General features: G+C 38.7%; 1 protein-coding gene across 15 annotated transcripts in view; it reads left to right on the forward strand.

Annotated features, from left to right (window-relative positions):
* ATXN2 (ataxin 2) overlaps positions 1-20,368 on the forward strand; it is a 47,143-nt gene that overhangs the window by 23,701 nt on the left and 3,074 nt on the right. For 12 of the 15 annotated variants that reach the window (XM_026060287.1, XM_026060295.1, XM_026060293.1 and 9 more), the window contains 8 exons: positions 725-1,032; positions 1,516-1,579; positions 2,655-2,807; positions 4,201-4,267; positions 6,264-6,448; positions 7,080-7,212; positions 17,071-17,216; positions 18,159-18,386. In XM_026060287.1, coding sequence (XP_025916072.1) covers positions 725-1,032; positions 1,516-1,579; positions 2,655-2,807; positions 4,201-4,267; positions 6,264-6,448; positions 7,080-7,212; positions 17,071-17,216; positions 18,159-18,386 — 1,284 coding nt within the window. The remainder of the gene's footprint in view (positions 1-724; positions 1,033-1,515; positions 1,580-2,654; positions 2,808-4,200; positions 4,268-6,263; positions 6,449-7,079; positions 7,213-17,070; positions 17,217-18,158; positions 18,387-20,368) is intronic. The other 3 variants (XM_026060289.1, XM_026060291.1, XM_026060292.1) reach the window with 1 other exon arrangement.

The following is a 20,368-nucleotide window of genomic DNA, read 5'->3' on the forward strand; positions in this document are numbered from 1 at the left end:
CTCTATATGTTGACTTAAGGATATCATAGTTCTCATGTGCATCCAAATTATTTTAATGCATTAAAAACACTGCATGTGTTAACAGGAAAACAGATCTTTAAAACTTGTGATTAATTTATGAAAATATTCGTAAGGATTCATAGTAGACACTATAAAATCAGTGCTGATTCTTCCTAGTACAATTGCCTAATACCCGTAAATGTGCATATTGACTTAGATACTGTACACTGAAAAAACTAGTTGAAACCTACCTGGTAATTAGATATAAATGATTATCGCATTTATGCTCCATATGGAAGAGCTGTTTTAAATAGAGAGTTTGGCTGAAGAAAAATTTAAGATGAATATCAGCTGTTCCATAATATATCTCCTGGTTAAAGTGGTCTTTTAAAGGGTTAACTTCTCAGGTGTTACTTTTAAATTACATGGGGTGAGTCCAGGGGGTTGTCTTAAGTTTTCTTGTCACTTTCTAATCAATGTGTAGATCAATGGAGTCTCTGAATGGTTGCTTTCACAGTGTAGGCTTAAAAGATTTTCAGTGTTCAGAGATTTCATTACTAAAAATGAAAGTGTGTGTTTTAAATGGTCATTTCTGGATGATTAAAGCCTATGGGACTGTATTTTACTCTGTATATGTGATGGCATTAGACTGTGTCTCCAGTTTTTGTGTAGCAATTTACTGAAAATAGACCTTGGTGGTTTGTTTGTTTGTTTGTTTTTTCAGTTACAGTCGAGTTCCTCTTCAGATGCAGTTGATCAGCTGCTAAACAAAACTCGAGAAGGTGAAAAATCAAGAGAAGTGGTTAAAGAAAAGACAGAATCAACCCCTAAAGAATCTATCATAGAAACTGGCAGTAATACTAACTCTAACAGTGGCAGTAGCAAACCTAATAGTCCAAGTATTTCTCCATCAATAAGTAATAGTTCCGAGCAAAAGCGAGGGCCAGAGGTAACTTCACAAGGTGTACAGACATCTGGGCCTGGAAGTAAACAAGATAAAGAGGATAAAGAGGAGAAGAAAGATACTTCTGAGTGAGTAATCCTGCCTTTAAGAATAAGCAAATCTATTATTAGCATTTAGTTATTTATGGAACACAGTATTACAAACATGTAAAATCGTAAATGTTTATATGGTTGATATATTCTCAGTTGTACAGCGAGAGCAATAGATGAAGTGACTGTGCTAAACATCATTTAATGAGTCAGCAGCAGAGCTGCATATAGAACTCTGGTCCTCTTGATGCCTAATCCTTATCTAAATGCTTATTTAAGTGTTGCCCTGTCTCATGTGAGCTGGAGTATCAACAGCTGGAAAACTTATTATGGATAAGCATAGTAAGAGTGCTGTCAGTAAGAGTAGCTTTTTGTATGCTGTGTGTCATCTGAGTTCTAAAAAAATCTGACTCATAGATGGAAATTAGGTATTTCATCTTTCTAAATTTCTAATTGTTAGAGAGTTCTGCAGATAGGCTTTAAAGGAATAATGCTGAATATCTTTTTTTGTTCTTTGTTTAGGCAAGTTAGAAAATCAACACTTAATCCTAATGCAAAAGAGTTCAACCCTCGATCTTTTGCTCAAGTAAGTTAGTTATTTGATACTGTTTAACATTATTTTTAGAGATCTACACATATGGCTTTCCTTTATGGGTGTCTGATCCAAGTTTACAGGAATATTGAGTAGATATCCCACTAGTCAGTTTTAAATATGTGACTGGTTCTCTTTGATTTGACAGTTATTAGGATTGTAACTTATTGGTTATTAGGGTCCTTAAGCATAGCAGTTTATCTGGTGATCCAGCCTGAAAAGATTTGATAGGCTTTCTTGTGAGAGAGACAACTACCTAATATAAATGCAAAGAGTGGTTTTGGTGGAAATCCTCTCTTTTGCCTTCATGAACCTTTACTCAGATCTTCTGCTGTAGTTTCTCTTATTTGCCTAGAGTGGCACTCTGACATGTTCAGAACTGCTGAAATAGCTGCTAGCCCTTTTAGGAAATATTCAGGATGTGTGGGTTTTTTTTGTTTTGTTTTTAATTGTAATTATCTTTGGGTTATCCTAAGGGAGGCACAAAACATCTGTGATGCGTTTTGCAAATGCATGGTTTGCTTCTGTTTCTAAAACCCTTCTCGTGGCTGAGCATAACACTGAATAATGCAAACATTTCTGACTTGGAGTCAGAAAACACTAATTCTAATGCGGGTATTCCTTGTCTTACAATCCAAATGAAAAGAACAAGGCAGTCAAGTTTAACTTCACTGTGAAGCAGTGTAGGGTAAAAAGGACATCTTTAACTGTAGTGAGCTCTAGAGTTTTAAATTACTGCCTTAAAGCAGTAAATTGGTGGGGAGGTCTTTTGTCAAGTTGTAGTTTCACCAGCATGATAGCCTCTCTTCTTGCCACCTACCTCATGGAGAGGGCAGCTGGTAGATGAGTGGTACACTTAAGGTACTTGCATCAAAGCCTAATTTTAATCATGTTTAGAAATCAGGCAAGGCAGTACCTTCAGCAGAACTACAGAGAAGCTGAGCTCCTTGGCCGAGTTTAGGCATAGGCAAATGTTTGGGAGGGGCGGAGGGGGCCTAGGGGTGGGAGGAAGGTATTTGGGGTATAATCAAGATAATCCTGCACATGTATTGCTGAACTCTGTTTGTAGCCGAAGCCTTCTACTACACCAACCTCACCTCGTCCGCAAGCTCAGCCTAGCCCCTCCATGGTGGGTCATCAGCAGCCAACTCCAGTGTACACTCAGCCTGTTTGTTTTGCACCAAATATGATGTACCCGGTTCCAGTGAGTCCAGGCGTGCAGGTAAAGTGCAGCATGTAATATAAACTTGTTTACACTTTAAGGGATGATTGTTAGTGAGTCTAGGAGACTTAGGAGACCTAAGTTAAAACAATGAACCAGTACAGTTTATATTACTGTTGTAAAGATTGGCATGATTACATTGCTGGTAAGTTCTAGCTATGTAAATACTAACATTTCCCAGTGGTCCCTCAACCTAGATGTTATAAGAATTTAAACACTTGTAAAATCTAGCAGCTCTTCTCACATTTGTTGTTAATCTGTGCAGGCTTCCTCCCCAGTCTTCAAAGCATAGTCTTACTTTCAAAGTTTTAAGCAACTGTTTTTCTGTCTTTAGCTCCCGGCTGTGTCCCACTAATTTCTGGTTGTTGTAGGGATTACTAGGATTTTAAATCTAACTCTGTTTTAAAACTGTCTGACTTAATATATTGTTTGAAGTAGCATATCCAGTCATTACTTGAGAAAGGCTGTTGCAGATCATATGGTCCTGTTTGCTTGTACATGCCGACTTAATCATGATGATACAAGAAAATATCATAGGTTAGGCAGTTGTCACTAAACCATATTTAAAATCTGGGAAGTTTATTTTTCCTCATCTTGGAGAAAATTGTTGCTGGTGATTAAAAAGATGTGGCTAACAATCCTACCTGTGGGATGGCAGGTTTTGCCAGGGAGAGMGGGATAAAACTTGTGCTAACTTTGCTCTCATACTGTGTTAATTAACACCTCTTGGACACACTGGGTGGTTTCTTCAGTAACTTAGTTGTTGGCTTGAAAAAGGCTACAAGAATTCCTCCTATTAGAACTGAAGGAGTCTGCAAGATACTGGTGTGAAACTGGTTATAATAAATGTTATAATAAAACTCCAAAATAGCCTGCAAACATCTGCAAATTGCAATTGTATATCTTTTTCTTAATGTTAAAGTAGATATGCCAGAATGTTATTGGCTTGGTTTAGTGACGGTGAATTTTTCTGGTAGTGTATATCACATTGGTGAAGAGCTGAACTGTTAAATATTTTAGCATAAAGCATTACCTTTGTATGAATTGCCTAAAAAGTTCTGGTGATCTTCAAGCTAGCTTTTTCCTGTTTCTTCCTCTGAACCTTTCAAGCACAGTTTGAAAACTAGGATATGGTAGTTCTTATTGAGATTAATTTCATAATGGAAACTTTCATAGCAGAGCACTCTAATTATCATATCTGTAATGTTTGTCATCTAATTATGTCTGTAAAGTTACAGGAAGAAATAATCACTTCTCATATAATTAGAATCTATCTATTCTTTTATTTTTTAATTTTATTTCTAGGCTCGGGTTAGAATATTCTAAAACAGAGTTCTCTCCCCTACACGCTTTTTAAGGAATATCATAGCTTCAATTCCTCCTTCTGTTTCAGCCTTTGTATCCTATTCCCATGACGCCCATGCCAGTGAACCAAGCCAAGACATATAGAGCAGGTAAAGGTGAGAATAATACTGCCTGTTTGGTTCTTAGTCTGCATGCAGCATGAATAAAATACCAAATGCTTGTATATTGCCTATTCCGTGTTAATTTGTTTTCAATTGATATTTTAAATATTATTTTAGTTAAAGAAAGTAAATGGAAATATTAAGGTGTTTCTAGACTGCCTAATTCAGCCAAAACATGATAAATTTGAGTAATGGAGAGCTGCTTATTTTGGAATTTGATTTGATAAACTGGAAAAGGTCTCTGTTACTTGGAACATTTGCGTAAGATGAATGTCTCCTATATTTCCTAAATGCTATAGGTTTGTTCAGAAAGGATCTTTCTGTACGAGTTTGCAGCAGAGCCCTGAATGGTGCCTTAACAGAGTATTTTTGTCAACAAGAACAATTTGTATTTCTTCAGAAAGAGTGTTTTACTCTGTTCTGAAAAGGGCTTGTTGCTGGTCCCAGTTCGTTCTTTTGCGTCCCTTCTGCAACAGTAACTGAGTAACTGGACTAACAATACCATGTTTTTAATGAGTGACACCTGTGGCTGTGGAGATGAGAACCCGTACATGTGTGTGTATGTTGACGTGTGCACTCATCTCTTCAGTGAAGCAAAGGAGCAGAAAAATGATGGTCTTGTTTTTATAGTCATGTTTCGGATAATACTCTAATTCTACACAGTGCATGCTTTCTTGCAATTTTATACAGTGGTTCGTGATGATCAGTTCCAGTCCTGTAGCTCCAGTCACTGGAGGAAATGGATTAAAAGAGCAGTTCTGCTGCTGTTTAGAATTAAACAAGTAGCCTTTATGAATGTAGGGAAGACAAAACCTGTAATGTATTTCTGTTTTGAAATATCCGAACTTTACAGTGGGCTGATTCATGAAGTCTTGGTTGGTAATATTGATTATTTTAATCAAATGTATATTGATATATACTCTCATTTGCTCTGTGAGGCAGGTCTCCTATTCTGAATTCTCTTTTTGAGTCCATCCTGTGTGCAGCAGAGCCCTGAAGGAACTACATGCGTTTAAGTTCAGTGCCTTTATGCTGTTCAAGTTGCTTCCTATATTTATTTTTTTCTAAAGTTGATTTGCAATGTAAATATCGTTATGGAGTGAATTTACTGACACCTTCAATGTTTCCCTCTTTTCCTCTTTCTAAGGGGTCTGTCTACATTGCACATTGCAGTGGAGTTTACAGGTGCTTGAGTTACCTTAGCTTTTAGTTGCAGTTTCACTGCAGCAAGGTGGAACTCACCTTGAACTATCACGCCCTGTTGCTTAGTAGGTTAAATTAGTCTGTTGAGTGCCTTGCTGCTGTGGTTTTTGGTTTGCCTTCTTACCAGGGTAGCTCAGGTAGTTCCACATTGCAGTGCTCTGCTCTCTTAATCTTTCTTCCCTCTAATTATTCCTGTTCCTTTTTCCTCCTGTAGGATGATTTGTCCCCTTCAGTGTTGACTGTGACCCAAAAGTTATTTTCTGCTATCCTGAGGGATAGCACAGAGCTTAAGAGGTGAATACCTAAAACTGTGGCTGCGTGGAGACTTTTATTCTGCTCTCCTCAGCCATGAGCACAAGTAACTTTCACAGACTTGGCTCTTCACTCAATGGAACAGTTGCCCAGTAGTTCCCATAGGGGGTAAATTAAGCCTTTTGAAGGGGACAGGATCGAATTTGATTAATGTAGGTATCCTGATAAAACCTCTCTCTTCTGTTCTTGCTTCTTGTCAGTCGGTCTTTCCCTCCACCTTCTCCCCTACCTCACAAAAAAGCAGGCCTGGGTTTGTGGCCATGCGCATAGCTGAAAGGCAGTGAGGAAAACTGAATGTTTCCTAGGGGAACTCCTTTCCATGCAGGTCCTTTGTGGTTGAACTCTAATACAGTGGTTAAAGGTGAGGGCTGAGGATATTCTACTTTGCCATGGTGACATTGTAATGTAAAATCTTTCAGCAAGACAGTTGCTCTTCACCGTGTGTTTCTAATATGAGGTGCTCTTTGCTTTGTAGTACCAAATATGCCACAGCAACGGCAAGACCAACATCATCAGAGCACCATGATGCATCCTGCCTCAGCAGCAGGCCCTCCGATTGTAGCTACGCCACCAGCTTATTCAACACAATATGTTGCATATAGTCCCCAACAGTTTCCTAATCAGCCTCTTGTGCAGCATGTGCCACACTACCAATCTCAGGTAAGCGTCTTTTTAGTGTGCGTGCTTAGTCAAAACAGAAATAATTAAGTGGCTCAGTTCTAAATACTGCCTGTTGTCTCCAGTAATTTTGTAAGTAGCCACTATGAACAGTTTCTGTATTCTGGAGGATAGTTGGTCTTGATGTCACGTGCTTCAAAGCCTGTGACAAATGTTAAAGTCAGTTTAGAAACTGGTGTTTGCTATTGGTATTGCCTTTTAGCTCTGTTAAAAGGGTAGAAACGATTCCTTTCAGATCACAGACAGGGCATCTCCCAATTCTGCGTTCTAAAACTAAACTATTTGGTGTACCCCTGTTACTTAAAGGCTTTTAAATATACATATGTAATTGGACAGGTATATAATTACATATATAAGCTTACTACATAATTAGAGTGACAGAAATTAGTCACACTAGTGCTTTTTTGTCGGTTTCTAGCCCACTACAGAAAATACGCCTATGTCTTTAGGAATATTTGGGTTAATGGCAATAATGTGAAATCTGTAGTTTGCATTGCTTTTTAGTAAGGCAAGCTATTTCTATCTCTATGTAATTATTGGTTTGATCAGATGAGTTTCTTTACAACAGTCCTTCAATTAACTGTCTGTTTTTTCTTATTTCTGTTGAATGCAGCATCCTCACGTTTATAGCCCTGTAATACAGGGCAACGCTAGAATGATGGCACCACCAACACATGCACAGCCTGGTTTAGTATCTTCTTCTGCAACACAGTATGGTGCGCATGAACAGACGCATGCTATGTATGGTAGGAAACGTTTTGTGTTATATGTAACTTTTTAAGTTGTTAAATTGTGCAGGGATATCTTTAATCTCAAGCTTCAAACGTGGGTATCATTCAGATTACACCAGTAATGTGGTTTATAAATCATATGATGAGCAGAGCATTGAAAACTGAGCCACCTGGTTAAAATGAAAACTCAAGTATGCTGATTTCAGTAAGATGCCAGTGACCAAGATGAAATTTCAACCTGGGAAGCTGCTAAAGAATATCTGCTGAAAGAAGTTTGTTCAAGTTCTCTTGATGCTCTTGACACAACATCCCTTGATTGTTTCTTGATTATAAGTAGGACTGGTTTTATTGCAAGGCTATGATCTCAGTTCCAAAACTTGACTTTAGTTCTGACAACTAGTGAAATGCTGTCTTTATGATACTACTAGTATTATTAACAGTATGAAAGCTGCTGTTTAAGCAAAATAAAACTTGTATTACTTACCTTTCTTTTTTGGTAAGTCAAGAATAAGCATATGAAACAACTCATGTATTGCTCTGACTTTGACAACTGGTCTCCAGCATTACCAGATGGGCATATCTCACTTACAGTGAAATCCTGAAAATGTGGGTTACCTCGCTACAAAGTATAATGTGAAGAACACTAAAGCGTTATAAATGTATGGTAAATCAATACCCAATTCAGAGGAGAAAAACTCACTGCAAAACATGCTTTGAAACAGGTAGATCCAAGGTTGCCAAAAGACTTGGTAATTGTCATAAAATGTCAAAACAGCAGATGGTTTCTTGAAAACATGGCATTTCAATACTTGTTATAGCATCTGAGGAAGACTTTTATTGGGTCACGTATATTATTGACTTAGATTCTAATAAAAGATTTTCTGTACCTTTAGACATCTTTGTATGTTTTACGGTGCTTAATGGAAGTCCATGATGTATCATGAAAACTTACAAGCCTAAAAATCTGAAGTTTAGTGCGGAATTAATTCTGATTTAACCAAGTCTGTGTCTTACCCATCTGAAAACATCCTCCTGTCAGATCTCTGCAGTGGTATGATCACACAGTTAAGAAACAAAAATAATAATGGAGATGAAACTTTTTTTGGCACTTGGAGGAAGAACATTTAATTTCAGCTCATTTGTAATAAAGCTGAAATGGAAGTTACTTGTAGAGCTTAAGTCTCTTTCTCTCACAGGTCCTGCTAATTGTATTACTCTGATCCTTTCAACTCTTGTGCTTGAGGTGTTCATGTAAACAGATCTTCTGTTTGCTTTTTCATTAGATTAAACAGAATTCCGATAAAGTGAATGATCAAAGGCTTTCAGACCTTTTTTGGTGAAAACTCTCCTCTCGAATCCTAATTAAAATAAAACCAGACATGAGATAATCTCTGAGATCTGATTCAAAATGGATGCGTGTGACTTCTTAGCAATATCCCATTGTGCACCATCCTTATCTTCTGTACCCAGTGGGTTCTGTAGTACTGAAGTACAAGCCTGTTCCCTTGGTTGGCTTTGATCAAATCTCTGTATAGCTTTTTTCACTGATATTCTAATTTACAACTGTTCTTATTTTGTGCATTTTTGTGTTGGTTTTGCAGCTTGTCTGTTGTAGGTATGTGACTACCTACCAGTGCACACTATTGAAGCTGGGTCAAACTTGGAATAATTGTTCGGTATTTCTTTCCACGTAATTAAATGCTGTTTTTCCAAGAGCACCTCATTTGACAGAAATTGCATGTGCTCCTGTGTCCTTTTCAGTAGCTACTTGGTGACTCTTCTAAATGTTTCCCCACCTTCCCAGTAAATGATCAAGTCCTAGAAATTCTTGTTGTAGAAATCACTCAAACCAGTTGGATACGGTGCAGCATCATGAACAACTTTTTTGGTGAGAGCATGTTCTTGCCATGTGCAGGCATGTTTATTGCTTAGTCTAACAAGAATTGGCCCAGCTGCACCCTTAACCTGCAACATTTTCAGTTAGCTACACATTACATGACTTCTGCTGTAGCGCAGCACAGTCTCAGTTCAGATTTTTGCAAGTCTTCCATGTGATGAATCCTTGAAGACCTTGCCTAGACTGGTTGCTTTTCCTCAAAATGTATCCATCTATAATGTATTACTTCAGCTTCCATTTATCAATATGTGACTGCTTGGAAAAAAAATGTGGAATTGCTTAAGGTGATATGCTGCTCATGGAGCAAATTGCTAAAGGGCAACTTACTGGACTCATTCATAGTCTCACTGAGTGACATTAGATAGTTTTGAACTGTAATGTAAAAGATATCTACAACTTATGTTCAGTATTTTGGGAATCTTAAGCTTACCCACAGTATCTTTGAATTAAATACACCAACATACTGATTCTGAATCTAATCTGGTCCTCTTTTAAGACTAATAGAAAATAGAGAGTACCAACTTCTCGAGAAACAACAACCATTGCTGCTTTTGAGTTCTAGAACATTTGCTCAAGCAAGTTCTCAGATTCCTTTTTGGCTCTTTAAAATTGCTATCTGACTTTTTTCCACTGTTGTCAGTATTAAGTGGGTTATAGTACCCTTTTATCCTTCAAGATGCTGGTGCTTTCTTTGAGAATTCTTGCAAAATTCACTCTGTTTTTTTCCTGTGTATGTGGTAGAAAGAAGATGTCTGCAAGGACAACTGCACTGAGATGTGAGGGCTGGGGGGGCATTGCTTAGTATTCTTAAGGTGTGAAATATTTTCTGGCGAGATCTGAAACTCCGTCTTCATCAATGGTTTGTGCGAAGTAAAAGTCTGTGGCAAACAGTAACTACCTTTCAATGAAGAGAAATGCCTGTTTATCCATTAAGTGAATTATCCTGACTGCTGAAAGTATATATATTTTGTTTTCCTTCCTGTCTTATGAAGAGAGATCTCAATCCAAAAAACTTAGTGACTTATACTTGTTGATATGCAATTATTCAGTTAAAAACAAAACCCCCCAAAAATCTTTATCTAATGCTGTTTAACAGGATATTTCTGCACTTCTGGGGTTTCTTTGTCAGTCATTATGTGTGTCCTGCTTCTGTTTCACAAACTGGAGTTAACAAGAGCTCCAGAGAAGCAGAGTAGCTAAGCTGTTTGGCCTCTAGCAGACTGTCTAAACATATGACAGAGGAATGTTTAAATGGTTGGTTTTTTCCCCTAAAAACACAGTTGGGAAGTACAGTGTTCAAACAACTATCTTTCATCCTGTCTACCAGCCAGACATTAAAAACGTCTATTATACACTTCAGCTTGTAACCTCTGGAGATATGAACCATTTTGATGTCTTTATCATGGGAAGTTTAAAATGCATGTACTACTGAAACAGAGCGGCGCACACACCTTTAACTGCCACGTACAAATACCTTAATGCTCATTTGTCATTCTTACCCTGCTAAACTACACGTTGGTTTTGGAGTATAACATCTTGAGCCTCTGTCTTTCTCTGAGGTGCTGGCTCTGCGTGATCTCCGGCATACTAGCATCATTGGCCTGGTAGAATTTACCAGCCAGGGTTTGCAGTTAGACTGCTTGATATGTGTAACATAAAGACACAAGTCTGTCTTGTGGTGTCAGTGGAAAATTTGGTTACCTAAGCTGCAGGTGGATATATTCCTGTGACAATTAACTTTTAATAGTTTTACCATGTAGATAAATTGCCTATGTTTTTGGATAACTGGAGTCCTCTGAAAAACTTTACTTTTGTGTTTAAAAACAAACTTGTGCAAAACCAGACCTTGGTTTTATACAGATGCATTTCTTGTTTTTGTGTTCTCATTCCTGTCCCTGCTTTCCCTTCCCTTTCCCCTTCTGCATATGTTTTACTGGTCTGGTATTGTCTCTAACTTTATCTGGTTTCTGTCTCAGCAGTAGAGTAAATTCTATTACCCCGATAGTACAATGGTGGATATAATATAAACTTCAAAGGATTCTCCAGGGACTAAGAGTGAACCAGTCACCAAAGGTGTCTTGGAACTGTTAAGAATGCCAGTGGTATAGCTGAAAAAGCAAGGGGCCAATTTTTGTTTTAATGTAATTATATTTTAACTTTCTCATTACAGTGGACTGTAATAGACCATTAATTGACATAGACTTTATTTTTGTGTTAATACTAAATTAAGAACTGAAGTCCTCAGTGTCACAGTTCAGAAGGAAGGCTTACCTGAGACTCAAGTTGTTTCGTCATCACCCAGTTGTAAAACTAAATATCCTGCTCTCATAGCAACTAAGTAAATAAAAATATCTGCATGAATCTACAATCTTCAAAAAAAACCACAAAAAACAAACAAAAAACCAAAAAACAGATGCTGACCTATCCAGAAGACGAGAAGTATGCACGTGGCAAGAGGCTAATTTACCTTTCTATTTCCCAAATTCAGCATGTCCCAAAATACCATACAGCAAGGAGACAGGCCCTTCTTTCTACTTTGCCAGTGAGTTGGGTTTTTTGTACTAATTTTGATTGTACAGAAAAGCACTTTCTAAAGAATAGATGTTAAAGGAATGGGACGTGTTGAGGGAACAAGTTTCCTTGCACCAAACCAGTATATAGAAAACACAGGAAGGTTCCTTTCAATGGACGGGGGAATGAAGCTGTTGAATGGATTTAGAGTACCACAGGAAGCTGATTTGTCAGACGTTTAAATGCATTTTGCATACCAAATAATCTTTAACTTGACTGCCTAGTCACTCATCTGCTATCAGAAATTAGTGCTCTGTGTGGATAATCTTTGCTTAAAACCTAGGTGAACACTCTTGCTCCCTATCTTTCATAGCTCAAATGAGATTTTAAAACTTTGCAACTTAGTCAGCATCCTAAAAGGAAAAATATCTTGTGCCTTATCTCATTAGAAAGCTGTGGCTCGAGTTTTGAACCCCTGGGAGGAGTTGAGTTGCAGGTGGGGTTAAGGAAGCTTTCTGTAGAGTTACTCTGGTGTCACTGAGTGAGTGCGGTGAAAAATGTACTTTGTTATTATTGTGACGAGAACGAAGTTCCCCGTTAAGGGTTCTGTGTTGGTGTACAGCACGGGATGGCTTCCTCCTTGTCAGGGAAACATTGCCAGTTATATTACTTGGCTCTGGTGCTCCTGTGTGTTGCTCTCCAAGCTGGTGACCTACATCAACATAAGAAATACGAGAGGGGCTGTTGTACTCCGTACTCTTAAGTACGCAATGGCTAATCCAGGCTTCAGTTGCATGTGTGTACCAGGAAAGGTGAATAATTAAAAAATACTGTCTTTTACATTGTCATTTACCCAGAACTCTGAGGAAGCTGGTTTGGTCAGTTAGACTTTGGGTGGGGTGTGTAGTTGTAGGATGATCTATAGCTGTCATCAAGGTGTGGGGAAAGAGGACTGCAGTTTCAGGTTGTCTTTGGACTTGGCTCCTGCCCTGCAGTGAGGCTTGTTGCTGTGTCTGTGATTCTATGCAACCTATGCCAGGCTTCCTTCTCTCCTTCTTGAGTTAGCTCCTGCGAGAGGGATATGAGAGCTTCCCCTTGTTCTCCTCCAAAAATCTGTTCTGGAGCGAACTTCCTGTGTGTTTCTTGTACAGAAAAGGTTTTGTGTGAACCGGTGTAGTAGGAGGTTGGCCTGTGCTATGTTCATGCATCTTGGTTTGGTGCACTGAAATAATTTTAATAAACTCGTTCCTTTAGTGGATATTCTTTTAAATGAAGTCCACTCTACATGTGTAAAATGACTTCTGTAAATGTTTATAATATGAAAGAAACATTGCTATTTCTTTGCTTCCTACCATTCAGGTCTTTTAAATGTAGTTATCCTCACCATCTTACTGGATCTGGCAATAGTCTTAAATTCAGGTTTGTTCTCCGATCAGTTCCTGAAAATAGGCTCTTTCAGTGCATTGATGTTTGGACGTTGACCACTGTGCCCATTGACAGCACTGAAATTTCTACCAGGGAAAACATGAAATTACATGATACGATTTCTGTATATACCCTTATAACTGGGAGATCTACCTGATTTCTGCTGCTCTGACCTCTTTTTAATTTCAGCTGTGAGTTTGATAGCTGACCTCTTTTTGTTTGCCTCTCAGAAACAAYGATCAGGGTTGCACTTCTGTAGAGTTGAATTTGGTAATCAAATCCATCTGATGTTTTTGCTCACTCCATTACTGAATTGCTTATCTTCACCGTATATCCTCACAAGGTTAGTTCAGTTAAATAGCTCATGTCAGGAAACTACTTGATCAAAAAGGTGCTGAAGTGAAGCAGGTCAGGCCAGTGAGTATTTCTGGGAGAGAGAAACGCGTGGCATAGGGAGTGAGGAGCAGTAGATTTCCACTGCAGTTCAGCTGAGCTGACATTACTTACAGCTACGAGCCATGCAGAGCTATTTTGTCCCTTCCTAGGGCTTTCTCAGCACTTTCTCGGATACTAGATGGCCATCTGGAAAATCTCTGAAGTGCTGACACACTGAGGAAAACACTGGATAATTTGTGATTTTATTCCCTCCTCTCCCACCCCGTCTTATCTTTTTTCTTATTTGATACCAGTAGGTGAATTTCTCCTGACCATTTTGCAAGACTTCTTTCACAGGCATGCTAATCTAGCACAGATTTTACTTATTTGTCTTGAACTCTTAACTGCACTAGCTGAACATGGAAAACCTGCTAAATTTCTAGAGTTAAAAGTTTGAACTTTGGTTTTAAGCTGACAAAGGTCTGTGCACTTATTTCAAACTTGCTTCTACTCTTCCTGAAGCCTCCTTGATTTGTTTACAATATCTATACAGGACTTATCTAAGTCTCCAGATAACTTTTTCTAAAAGGCATTTTTAATGTTACTATTAAAACATAATTTGCAGCAGCATCTGAACTAGTTTCAGGTAAACTTCTAGAGCTTATTACAGTAATGTGTGAAGACAAAAGTGGGAGAGGAGAAGATAGGGAAATGAAAATTCTAAATCTCTTAAAAAAAAAAAAAAAAAATCTGTTCCTTTAAATGCAAAGCTATGGATAAAATGCCTTAAAGGTTATGGAAGAGCTGATACTTTGACAAAAACTTGGCACCTCCCCCTCTCCCCTTCTGCATTTGTTCTTTGGGGCACTATTTCTGGGTTTAACTAGTTTCCTAAGAGATAAATTCTTTGTGAAGTTTTATTGTATAATGTATCTACTTCAGAATAATTTAGTTTATTTTTCTCTTAGCTGTAAAGAAATGCAAGATGAATTGCACTAATGGTCTAAGGGAGTACCACATTATTTTGGGGCTCTTAACAAGTAGTGTGGCAGGATGTGGGAAGCCTTGAATATCTTACAACTTGCAGTTAATTTTCATGTACGTTTTAAAACCTCCTGAATGGAGCTGAAGTTAATTTACAGTCAGGCATGCCAACTCTGTGGCTAAAGCAGTGGAATGAGACCTGAGGAAGGCAGATGTCTTGTAGCGTGCCCTTTGGCAAACATGCAAATCCTTCTGTGCTTTTATTTCCATTACTTTGATGGAGATAATACTTCTGGCCTTCTTCAGTGTTGTATAATAGTGAGGTTGAGAAATTCTACTACTTTATGAAACTATAAACTTCATACTGTAAAAATGGTCTGTGTTTCCATTGATCATTTTCATGTAGTCTTTGTAGGGAGGAATAATATTTGAAAGTTGTCTAAATAAAAATTTGTTGGGGATGCTGCTGCAAAATAAGTTTTAGTAGTGATATGAAAAGCAAAGCGCTGCAGCAGAAGATACATAGTCTTGCCAGTGTGCATAGAAAACGTTGAAGCATTTCCAAAAAAAATTCTCCCCATCAGAAATGCTGATAACATATGAAGATTTACCAGTTAAAGTACGCTAAGCTCAAAATAGAACTCAGACTGAAAGGATTTAGCTTTACAAGTATATAGGAAGCTCATCTGCAGAATTACCTGAAACTGTAGTGCACATCACTGTTAGACCATTTGCTCGCTGAAGAGTTAGTAGAGCTTTCAAGACGGCAGAGTGGGATTAAATTAAATGTGCTGGACAGTTATTTTATAAAGGAGAGACCTTCACAGTGGCCTGTATAGGGCTCAACTAGGTGAAAAGATACTGTATGCATGTATTTTAGTGAGTTTGACTGTTTTAGAGAAATAGTATTGTAAGCTTTATAGCGAACCAAACTGGAGAAAAACAAATATGTGCATAGAGTAGTAATGTATCAAGGCCAGTTAACAGAGCACCACGTGGCTGCTGTCCTCTTGAGACTTGCTCCTGCTGAACAGTGATGTGCTTTCAGATGCAGCTACATTTTTGTCCATTTTCTCCATCCATCCCTTGCTTTTCATCCTTTATATACACTCAGGCAGTTCTATGTATTTGGAAACCTATAGCCCAACACAGTGAAAACCTTCAAAATCTGCAGTGAACAGTTACTTGCAGAAATGAGATGACACATGTCACTAGCCATAAATACCCAGGGGAGGTGTCTGCAGCATAACAGTTGCGCTTAAAGTTTGTCCTTGTACCTTGCTTTCTTTCCCCCTCTCAAACCCTGTACTTGCTTTTCAGATTGTTGACTCAGACAAAAAAACCCAACACTGTAACCACCCCGCCTCAGAAAATTACCTGCAAAGGCTTGCTGCAGAGAGGCACGTCATATGGCCATCAAGTTTTCTTGTGTAATACAACCCCCATAAAAATGCTGTAACCCTGATAGTAAGAAGTAATTAAATTTGGTCAGAAATTACTTGAATGAATGAGCAACAGTTGCATGGAACAGGTTCAGCAGCAGGTTGATAGTTTGCTTTGAATGTTTCCCTTTCAGCCCTGTGGGCAGCAAAACTAGCCTCAGTTTTGACAGCTGTAATACTGGAAAGAGTAGTGCATGCTATCACATGCAGAAATGTATTTGCAAGCTGTGGATTGGCTGTTACACAAGATCCAAAAGCAATGCAGGGGAATAGACAGTGCAGCTTCATTTCCTTAGGGTCTTGCTCTCCAGTTAAATGCTTTGAGTTTGAGAGCAGTCTTTCTTTTATTGTGGCTTTTYATATTTTCTTATATTCCCTCAGAAATAAAAAAGCGATTTAGCATGACCCATTTTGAAGCAAAACAGGGCAGACTCCTCAAGGAGGACTTGTAGAAATTAGTTTGTTGTTGGAGACCGGTATGGCTGTAGCAACAGATGTGGTTTCACTTGTGTGAAAGTTTCRTGTTGTTGTGTTTTTTTTCTTTCCTTTTATGGAATTTCATACCTAATTTGCTACTGTTTCAAGGAATGAAGAACRGTGATGATCCAGAAAAGATTCTGTAATTGGCCTTGAGCAGAAAGATGCGTTGTTTTAGTACAGGATACTGGCTTCAACAAAAACTTGGTCCTCAAGAAGCCTTAGTTTTCTTAATTTTATGTGTATGCTGTGTGACCCTATAGCTCTTACACATGCATGCAGTGTACCTACCTTGCACTGGCTGTGCTGTGAGCAATTTCCAGAAGAGTAGCATGGTGAGGTTAGCCAGGTATAAGGCCAAAGAATTTTTTGGATGGTGGAAATAAAAATGGCTTGTAACACCTTTTTAAAGTATATTTCAGGAAAAACTAAATTGTATGGAAATGATAAATTTGATATTTTAAACTGGTCTGTTTGACTAAACAAAAGTTGAAATTTTGCTCTTTTATATGAAGTATCTGTTACATTGTCAAATTAGGGAAGATGAACTGTCTAATTACGGTTATTTATAGACTTTCCTGAAAAAAACAAACTACATGAAAACAAGGTAAGATACTCAGCAATTTCAAGATAAATATTTTTAGAAGGGGGAGGGAATAGATTTACAGTATGATTGAGATATAGTGAAATCTTCAAGTGTAGATGATTTGATAAGATGTATATTCTGTATAAGTTGTTAAACATTCTTCTTTTTCATCCTAGTTTCCACTGGCTCACTTGCTCAGCAGTATGCCCACCCTAATGCTACCCTGCATCCGCATCCTCCGCATCCTCAGCCTTCTGCCACGCCAACTGGCCAGCAGCAAAGCCAACATGCTGGAAGCCACCCTGCTCCTAGCCCCGTGCAGGTAACGGAGCTCAAGAGAGTGAATGTTTTTAAACTTTATTTGACCCACTCACTAGGAGGCATTGTATCAGTCTGTTACTTTACGTCAATATATCAGTCTTGAGAGGAAAAATGGTAGAATGGAGCAGCTGTCTAAACAAACTGTATGTGACAGATTTCTTACAGGAGTTTTCTACATCCTCCTCTGTTTCCTAGAAGGGAGGGAGTAGAGTCGTATCATTTCATTTTTCTCTGTTTGCAGTGCCTAGGAGTCAAAGGTAGTAGGCTCATGGCATAGTCTGTTAGGTAAGCTAGCAGGAAAACTTGTTGCAGTCTATTTCCCGTAGTAATGGCCAGCATAGAGCCTAACTGTTCATTTCCCCCTCTTCTGAGGGGATGAGGTATAGCTTTAAAAATGCTTGTTTCTGTGTTAAGATTAAGGAAGGTTCAAAATTTTGTCAAAGCTTAATATGAGCAGAGTTACAACTAGAAATAGAGAGTAGGTAAGTGCTGAGAAATATTTAATTTGTTTTTGTCAAAGGTAGGGAGCTTCTCTCCTTGCTGAAGACAAAATAGGCTTTTGGCAGACCTCATGATAATGCTGTATGCCTTAGTTACTTGCTGGTAATGATTATGGACTGCTATAAATGCAACTGTGAAGTGTGTCCAGTTCCCAGGTTGCAGGTTCTCCTTCCTATTTGTACCTGGCTCTCTACGTTCTAGTGAATATATCAGTTTTCCAGGCTCCTGCTCGTATGACTCCTTGGTGCAAGGAAAATGAGCCTTGTGGAACAGAAATGAGTTTCATTATTACCATAGGTGTGGCGATGCTTAGATCTGCCATTTAAGATATTCAATATCAAGAGCAGTTTTGCAAGCCTTTCTTAGACAAGCTTGCAGAATAAATGTGTACCCTTTCTAGACCAAAGCCTTAATCTTACCGTTTTTTATCCTTTTTTTGCAGCATCATCAGCATCAGGCTGCTCAGGCACTCCACCTGGCAAACCCACAACAGCAGTCGGCAATTTACCATGCAGGTCTAGCTCCAACCCCACCTTCCATGACGCCAGGCTCCAATACGCAGTCTCCACAAAATAGTTTTCCTACAGCACAACAAACAGTCTTCACCATTCATCCCTCCCATGTTCAACCTGCATATACCAATCCGCCACACATGGCCCATGTCCCCCAGGTAAACACAGTTTAACAACCTTCAAGACTAAATGTCTTAATGCCACAAAGATAGGACAGTCGGGCCTGCTGAAGGGATTTCCATTCTGTCACCTCTCGGCACAAATTACCTGTTATGTTTTTTAGATTTCTGTCTGTACATTGCTTTTCTTTTAGAGTTTTACAAGATACTTGGGCCTCAGTTTCCAACACTCAGTACATCTATGGCTGTAGTTTAATGAAGATATCTGAAGCTGGCACTGCTACTGAAAGAAAATGAGCTCTCTTCCCAGTTCGCTCCTCCTATCCTTGTCTTACCCCACCATTCTGCTCACAGAACTGTTCGGTCATGCAGCAAATGAGACTGGGGACCTGATTCCGCTAACGTGTGCCCCTCACCCCTATTTTAGGCTATTTCTCAGTCAAATCAGTGCACTGATCAGGTTTGCTGCGTGATCACACCAAGAGCTGGCATACAGAAGGGTTGGAGGTGAGAGCTGAGTCGAGGAAGGTTTAGTTGCCAATTCTGGTGGTTGTGTTAGGCTCTGCATTTTAGTCAAACTTTTACAAGTACATCCAGTAAAGGATATTACAAAGGATTACTAGGGAGTGAGTATCAGGGCAGCACTGCAGTGGGAGATAAGGGAGATTCAATTCAGATATGTGCAGGGCAATCCTTGCTGAGAAAGAAAGCCCTGAATGCGTGTGTCAGGTTCTAAATGAACAGGAGATTCCTGATGTTTGCTGGACAACTTAACCACAATCCTTGCTTCAGGATCAGAATCCCACTTCTCTTAACTGCTCTCTTGTGGTCAGCTCACTGAGAAAAAAAATTTGGGGAAGGGAAGCACTTTATTAATCAAGAGCTCTGCATAAAGCAGTGTTTAAAAGGTTTTCTAATGTGGAACTAAATCTCATAGATTTAGTGAGTTTTGTCAATGAGTGGACAGTTAAGCAATTTGTCTGCACAATTTTTTCACACCAAGCACTTGGTGTCTGGCTTATGCCTTCTCATACAGGTTGACAATAGTTTGGGATATTGTCACTAACTGTAATTAGGGATGTTAGCCTAATAGGTGTTCAGTCCCTTACTGAATTCTGATAAAAGTCTTTGCTTTGGTCCCTGGAACGCTCAGTTAATCAAATGAATTAACTGTTATTTAAGAATTGTTTTACTGATGTTGAAGTTTTAGCTTTTTAATTGTTAGGCTTTTAATTTCTCTGCTTTTTTTTCCTGTGGCAGGGTAAAGAGAGGATGTCTAAACTTAAATACTGCTATTGTGGCATCTTGCCACATCCTCTCAGGCTCTGTTTTTTGCCAGAAGCAAGATTCTAGACTTAAACGAGCTATTGCTGTGATCTGGTGTGATGGTACTGCTGTGAATGCCTAGGTTGCATAGCTTCTTGGGATGCCCTGAAATACCAGCATGTGACTCCTTAGAAGGGTCTTGCTGGAAGCTCTTGTGTTAGTGGCATGTTGAGTGCTGTGCCTTGAGACTTGTTGGTTTCAAGGTCGACTTAGAGGCAAAACCGTATGCGAAACAGCCAGGCCCATGCCTGCGCTGTAGGATGCTATCATTGTTTTCCTTTTTGTGTGTCAAGCACTTCRTAAGCAAACCTTGCTAAAGCAAATCAGATGCAAGTTTTAGAAAGACTGCATAGCCAGTATTTTTCTAACAATCACAGGCAAAGCCTGCTTTACCCTTGATTTTTGACTTACACAGTCTCTTCTACTGTAAATTTTTTTTAGGATGAAAATTACAGTATATAATCCATGATATTTATATCAAACTAACTGACTTCTTGAAATGAAGAAGTTTCCTAAAAATCTCTAATGAAGGAATAACTACAGTTCTTTAAGAAAATTTAAATGCATGTAATTATTCCATTGTGGGGAAACTAATCACTGCATTTAATAGCTTCTCAGCAGCCTGATTTCCAACTGCTGAATACCATTGTGAAATCTCATCATGTAAGAATTTCAGTTAGGCTAACACAGGGGAT

The sequence above is a fragment of the Apteryx rowi genome, unplaced genomic scaffold, assembly GCF_003343035.1.
Source record: "Apteryx rowi isolate R43461 unplaced genomic scaffold, aptRow1 scaffold_168, whole genome shotgun sequence".
Classification (NCBI taxonomy): domain Eukaryota; kingdom Metazoa; phylum Chordata; class Aves; order Apterygiformes; family Apterygidae; genus Apteryx; species Apteryx rowi.